This window comes from Penaeus chinensis, chromosome 38, assembly GCF_019202785.1.
Source record: "Penaeus chinensis breed Huanghai No. 1 chromosome 38, ASM1920278v2, whole genome shotgun sequence".
Classification (NCBI taxonomy): domain Eukaryota; kingdom Metazoa; phylum Arthropoda; class Malacostraca; order Decapoda; family Penaeidae; genus Penaeus; species Penaeus chinensis.
In genome coordinates this window covers 26155315-26162814 of record NC_061856.1, presented here as the reverse complement: position 1 = coordinate 26162814, position 7500 = coordinate 26155315, and the positions used below count along the sequence as shown (strand labels likewise).

At 36.7% G+C, this 7500-nt stretch overlaps 1 protein-coding gene across 2 annotated transcripts in view; it reads right to left on the bottom strand.

Moving 5' to 3' along the window:
• Positions 1 to 6800: 6800 nt before the first annotated feature.
• The window catches only part of LOC125046115, a 40183-nt gene continuing 39483 nt past the window's right edge, over positions 6801 to 7500 (bottom strand). For both annotated transcript variants that reach the window (XM_047643760.1, XM_047643759.1), the window contains 2 exons: positions 7379 to 7500; positions 6801 to 7172 (listed from right to left, as the gene is read on the bottom strand). The exon at positions 7379 to 7500 is cut by the window's right edge and continues 15 nt beyond it. In XM_047643760.1, the coding sequence (XP_047499716.1) occupies positions 6967 to 7172; positions 7379 to 7500 (328 nt within the window). In that variant the 3' untranslated portion in view covers positions 6801 to 6966. The remainder of the gene's footprint in view (positions 7173 to 7378) is intronic.

Here is a 7500-nt window from a genome sequence, read left to right as displayed (position 1 = left end):
ATTGCGTTTTATCTGTATTATTATTATGTGGGAGATAGAAAATAACTAAAATAATTTTCATTCATAAACACAAACTTTAGTTTTTTGTTATTTTTTGCCTTTTTATTTGTCGTTTCATTTGATGAAAAAAAATGAAAGGGATGAACTTTTTCTGTGGTTTGTTTTTGTCTTGCGATGTAACTATCATAACAAAGTGGTTAGTTTGTATGTTTTGAGTATGTTTGTATGTGTGCATAACGCATGTGTACATACATATATGAATGGTAAAACACACACTCTATACATCTATCTCTGTATGTATATCTATCTATCACTGCTTATATATATCTATCTATCTATGTACTTAATTAAATTTGATTTCAAAAGCTTAATCCTTCATGTTCAGTGTTTATATATGAGCTGCGACGTGAGCGGTGTTTCGGAATAGCTTCGGAGCTTTCGAGATCCGCACAGCATGAATTCTAAATTCTGTTTGATTTTTTTTTTTTTTACAGCGACAATACTGATTCTCATACCCATCATTTTGTATATTGTTGATGATATTAATATAGTCCCGGCCATGAAGTTGAAAGTCAAATGAAAAGGACCGGGGAATCGAACCCTAGTCTCGAACGCAGGTGTTTAACTCGGTCGGCCATTTTGGATGTTAACCAAACCGCTATTCGGAATTAATAAGCTGCAATGCTTGTAGTTTGTTTATCTGTTTTTTGTTTAGTTTTTTTTTGTTTGTGTTTGTTTTTTCGGTGTAATTATCACTGATTTTGAGTTTACTTTTGATTTTACTTTCGATATCGTGGCCATGAATACATCAGTCTTATCAACAATTACAACAAAGGTGATGGATATGAAAATCAGTATTGTAACTGGGAGATATTTGACTTATTAAAATCAAACTGAGCCTGAATAGAATATTAGATTATGAATATTTAGTGGACCAGGAGAAAGACTGAGGGAGTGACTGGTAGATAAACATATATAAACGGACAGATAGATAGAGAGAAAGAGGGAGAAGGGGAGACGGGCAGAAAGAGGTGAGATACAAAGAAAGAAAGAGAGATCGAGAGAGAGAGGGAGAGAGAGAGAGTAATATATATATATATATATACACATACATATACATATATACATATATATATACATATATATATACACACATACATATATATATATATATATATATATATATATATACACACATACGTGTATATATATATATATATACACATACATATACATACATATATATATATATATATATATAAATATATATATATACACTTAAACACACACATATATATATATATATATATATATATATACCGAGAGAGAGAGAGAGAGAGAGAGAGACAGGGGGGATTGTTTAAGGGCTACTAGTTCACAGATTTAGTGAGAATGTCAGGGGGGAGAGAATCTAGGGAAGGGGTCATGTGACAAAGGGTTACATTAAGGGGGAAGCGGGAGGGACAGGGGGGGGGGGATGTGTCGGGGGAGTGGGAGGAAGGGGTGTAGGGGGGATATGAGTAGAAGGAGGAGACTGGGGGATGGTCGAGATGTAGGCATGTTATCTTCGGGGAGGCCTGAGAAACAAAGGCTTTCTCTTGGTGGGGAGAAGAGGGGACAGGTGTTTGAGGGGCGGAGGGAGGGGTTGATACAGGGGAGGATGCGGTGGGAGAAGGTGGGGTAGAACGATTAGCTTGTCTTGTGCGAGGAGTAGGGCGAGGAGGAAGAGGAGTAGGTACCGGGGAAGTAGAGAGAGATTGGAGTGTCTGGAATAGTGAAGGAGGCTGGGGTGTCTGGATTTGACTGGGAGAGAGAGGGGGGGGGGGGGTCGAAGTGGGATGAGGAAGAGATGCTGAGGGAGCTGTAGTTATTTTGATCATATGGCTAATGTTTGTGGATTTCCAGAATGGATAATGGTTAGAAGACCATGCAAAATTAGTTGAGGCGAAGGCTGAGGACCAAGGTAGGGGTCATTCCCTAAATTCTCCGTCTCCTAAGCCAATCCTTGTCGTAGGCAGAGCAGTTTGTCAAGGAGATGGAACAATTCCGGTACAAGTATTGTGGGAGAGTTGAGGCTGGGCAGGAATGGGTTTGCCAGTGAAGTCAATTAGGGTTAATAATGCTTTAGCTTAGGATTCGGATGTAACTGACAAGGTGGGAACGACCGGCTGCGGAAGGAAACTTTGCCTACTCGTTTTTAGAGGCATTGCTGGAAGAGGATTGTGTTGTCAGAATAAGGGACTGTAAATGAATCACAAAATATCTATCCCATTTGGCTAAGGTAAACAGAATATTCGGAAGGTTTGTAGAGGCGGGGGTAGTAGAAAGACAGGGACGTGTGGAAGACTGAGTAGTACCGAGAGAGGTAGCATTGTGTAGAGGTTGAGAGGAAGGCTGCAGAGTAATAATAAGGGAGGAGGGGGTCGTAGAAGAAGAAAGTTGTGGGGGTGGAGGAGGAAGACTATTTTCCGGAGGTTGAGTAATGGTCTGGGTGGGTGATTTGGCCTGGACTGTGGTGATAGTAGGTACCGAAGCCGTGGTCAAAGGAGAGTCTGGGGTCGGGGAATCAGGAGAGTTTAAATATGTGGGGTGAGTTGATAAAGGGGCGAGCCTCAGTGGTCCCTGTGATGAACCCGTGGTCTAATAAGGCCGCAAAATCTTCATTCCTGGCCATGGTAAGCTCGGAGTAGGTTGGGGAGAGAAACAGTCCACTCCTCAGGGTCCCACTGAGGGGTAAGGAATAGACAACTAAACGGGGGAATACCGTGTCCATAGCTCTCCTAGGCCGTTCATGATTAGCACATTAGTCATTTCATCCTTTCAATGCGGCTCTCACACCTTAGCACGTGGATAGTAGAAGGGGTTGTCGAAGATAAAGAAAGTGGGACGAAGATAAATAAATAAGAGAAATAAAAGTAAAATGAGTGGACTCGAGGACTAAGGCCTAAGGCAACAGCGGCCATGGATTGGGGGGGGGGGGGGGGGGCGGGGGGCAAGCACACGCAAACTCACTCCCTCACTCAAGACTGTTAAGAATGAAACAAACAATAAGATAAAACTTCTTTATTTATTATACTTACGGGTTATGTTAAGGTACACAAACTTACTTTCTATCACAAACATACATCAATGATTGATAAGTTTGGGGATTATATTTTTTTTCCCTTCTGAAATACGAAATAAAATGACATTTCCAAAAAGCGACGTCACGTCAATGTAACTGTTTCTGAAAGTGATCACGGCTGCAGATCAAAAAAAAAAAAAAAAAAAAAAAAAAGTCACTCATGACTCATGAATAGGTTCAGCATATAATTAGGAGGCTGCTATCGATAATTATTATTGCAAATGGTCCCTTTGATGATTCTGGATCTGCTCCTGTTGATACTGTGTTCAAAAAGCTGCATTTTGTCTTCTCAAAATACGTAAAGCTAAGTATATACATGTCATTTTTTTTCTCATCTTTTCTTTCGAATTCCATATTTTTTCACTTGGATTGGTTGTGGTGTATGACGTCATCTTTACGAAATTAAGGGTCTTTATGTGCTCATAAAACCGAAATAAAAATATAACAATGGCAGAATTATATATTTACTTGATATATGAATGCATGTGTCTATTGTGCTTTATAAAGTGAATTGGATAAGTTTCACTCGACAATCATTCGTACATAATACAAACAAAAAAGGAACTAACTGTACATTTTTTTCTAAATTTGGAACCATCTAAATAAAAAAAAAAGTTTGCTAAAAATCCAAAAAATGTGCCACTTTATGTATATTATACGATCTAACCTTAGATTTAACTGTACAAAAGTTTTGCCGTCTGTCTTTCGAGTCTAAACAAGTCTGGGACATGAAGCCAAACAATGCGTTTTAAAGATTACCGAATCGTGCTCAGCTTGAAATAGGTTTAGTCAAATAGTAATACTTATGGCCTGTCTATCTTGGGTGTCTGAATCTTAAGCGTTTAAAAACTTGTACACCCTGAGGATAGTTGAATCTAGGTTGCCAGGGAAATGTACTCTGGGTACAACCTGGGTGACTTATACTCTGTATTATGTGGCTGTACACTCAAGGTTTACACTCAGAGAATGCGCGGTGAGCCTCGCAGCTGCTCTCAAATTCAGGAGAAAATAAATAAATGAGTTAGATGCCGCAAATTTCATTAAAAATAAGTCAAGGGTGACTTGCCGATTTTTTTTCCTCCCAGAAACTGAACTCAGTTTAGTAACTATATGAAGGAAATCATTGCCACTGGTAATAAAACCGTGCGTTTGCAAATACAATAATTATATATATATTCTTCCCTGGCTTCTCTAAAATACTTTCGCCGGACTGTAAAGTTCGACAACTCTCTTCAAGCCCTGTGTTTCTCCTCGCATGTAAATAAGGGTCTTAGGAAAAAGATAATGTTGCTTACACCGTGGATGCAAAGACCTTAAAAAGGCACAAAGATAATACAGTAGAATTCGTGTCTCAAACTTCTTATATAAATAATTCCTTACAATTTCGCCACGATAAAATTAATATATAGTTGATCAAGTCATTAAACCATACGTCTCTCATTGCTTATGTTGATAGACCAATATTTATCCTATAAATTAACTTCACCTAAAGGAATGGTTGCAAGACCTTCGCATCGACTGGATAAACGCGGTACAATTTTGGAAATTACATATATCATGTGCTCAGGAACGCCCAAGACTAATGCTAATCTTCATCTCTTATTCAAGGATGTATATATAAATAAATCTCTTAGTACAGACATCTTAGTTCTTCGATCCAAGGTGATCTACACCAGCGGGATCCTTCCAGTGTAGAAATCTAACTGAAAAAAATCTGAACACCCAGATGGAAAGTCCGAACACCTCATGAGCCACGATGCTTCGCTTCTGTCAACACTGCTTCTGAACCCGAGGTCTGTGATTCACAGTGGAACTACACCGTCGTTCAGTAGAAAATCAGAACTCTTTTTCATATGTACACACTAGAGACAAACATATTGCCCAAAAACGGCAATATTTACAGAAGGGGTGATATTTTTGTTTCTTGAAATTACTATAGATCAATTTTGCCAGTACACCTTACACATAATAAGCTTGAAAAGCAATAAAACAAGTAAGCAAATTATGTACTAACACAAACGTAGACATTCTGCGTATATATATATATATATATATATATATACATATACATATATAATATCACAAATACTATGACATACATTGCACATCTCTGCTGTCGATGTACAGTAAAAGATTACAATTAGAAAAAGTTTATCTAAAAAAAAATGGACACAAAACAAGAAGTGTGTGTGTACTACACAGGTTTACACAGTGTCGACCTTTTACATTACTCCGAGCTTCATTCGACCCGCGCTTCACTTTGCCACGTCACTGTTTGCAGGAATCGATACCCCTCAGTAACATGAGCTCTGACTCTCTTGTGATTTTCTGAATGCAAGTTTCTCCGTTTTTCCTAATAAATGGATTTTATTAGCTGCTTTATATTAGATAATGCAAAAGTATAAATAACGAAATCAGGAATTACTGGGAGTTAGAAGTCCTTCTGTGTTTATGCCGTATATTCGATACTTTATTCTACTAAAATTATTCTATGGACCATCCAGTTCATATGAGCAGTATTGTGTTTCAAGTCTAATACAAGATGTCTATTGGACAGAAAATAAAAATGATATCAAATCTTAATTCACATGTTCAGTGATTATTATAAAATGAATTGGGGGTATACGAACAATAAAGTTACTTTAGGTAAATGCTTCTGAACAAGCACATGTGTATATAAACACACATAAATATGAACATTTATGGTATATAGTGTACACGTACATATACATTATATATATATATATATGTTTATGTATATGTATATGTAAATATGTGTGTGTGTATATATATATATATATATATATATATATATATGTTTATGTATATGTATATGTAAATATGTGTGTGTGTATATATATATATATATATATATATATATATATATATATATATGTATGTATATATATATATATATATATATATATATATATATATATACACACACACACACACACACACACACAAATATATGTACATGTACCCACAAACATACATATACACACACACACACACATATACATATATATATATATATATATATATATATATATATACATATTTACTATATATATACATATATACTATATATATACATATATACTATATATACATATATATTATATATACATATATTTAATATATACATATATATTATATATACATATATACTATATATACATATATATTATATATACATATATATTATACATACATATATATATTATATATACATATATATTATATATACGCATATATATTATATATACATATATATTATATATGCATATATATAGACATATTTTATATATATACATACATATGCACATATATAAATATGAAAATGAAAACAGCCACAATAAGAAATGAAACATTACTGTGACTATTTTCTTTTTAATTTTTTGTGTACACGTTACTGTGTTTGTTCATATATATATATAAATATATATATACATATATATACATATATATACATATATATACATATATACATATATATACATATATATACATATATACATATATGTATATATATATATATGTATATATATATGTATGTATATATGTATATATGTATATATACGTATATATATGTATATATATGTATTTATATGTATATATATATGTATATATATAAGTATATATATACGTATATATATACATATATGCATATATATATATATATATATAATTAGTTAGGACCCCCGCTGCCCCCTGATCTCGGCGTCACATCCGCGGTACCTCCCCTGCAGCAGCCCGTGGGCCCCGCGAGCCCGGAAACCTCAGAGGCTGGAGTACATGGCAATGAGCCGCGTGGCCGAGGCGTCGACGTAGCCCCAGTATCATGCGGCGTAGCTCAGCACGGGGTCGTCGCCGACCTTGTTGTTGGCGTAGAGAGGACTCTTGCAGGCCCTGACGATGACGAGGCCGAGGCGGGCCACCAGGCAGAAGACGGCGACGCCCAGCAGGACCACGATGAACCAGCCGGTCTCCAAGGAGGCGCCGTTGTACTGCTTGATGTAGATCCCTACCATGGCCAGCACCACCACTGGGGAGCGGAAGGGAAGTCAGGCATTTTCGCGCATTTTGGATATTTTAGAAATCCTTAAGCCTACGCAGTGCAATGACGCCTCTAGATGCCCCCCCCCCCCCCTTATCTTCAAACCCAAAGACGAAAGAAACGCCAACAAGAAAATGGTCTACATTCCTTAACCATAACAAACCACCAAGCTCAACGAAAGGCAACGCACTTACCGGCATACTGGGTGATGGTGTACCGGACGAAGCGGTCGAGGGCAGTGTTCTCGAGGATGAACCACAGCAGCATAATGCCGGAGAGGGAACCAAGCACCACGTACACCACGAGCTGCATCTCG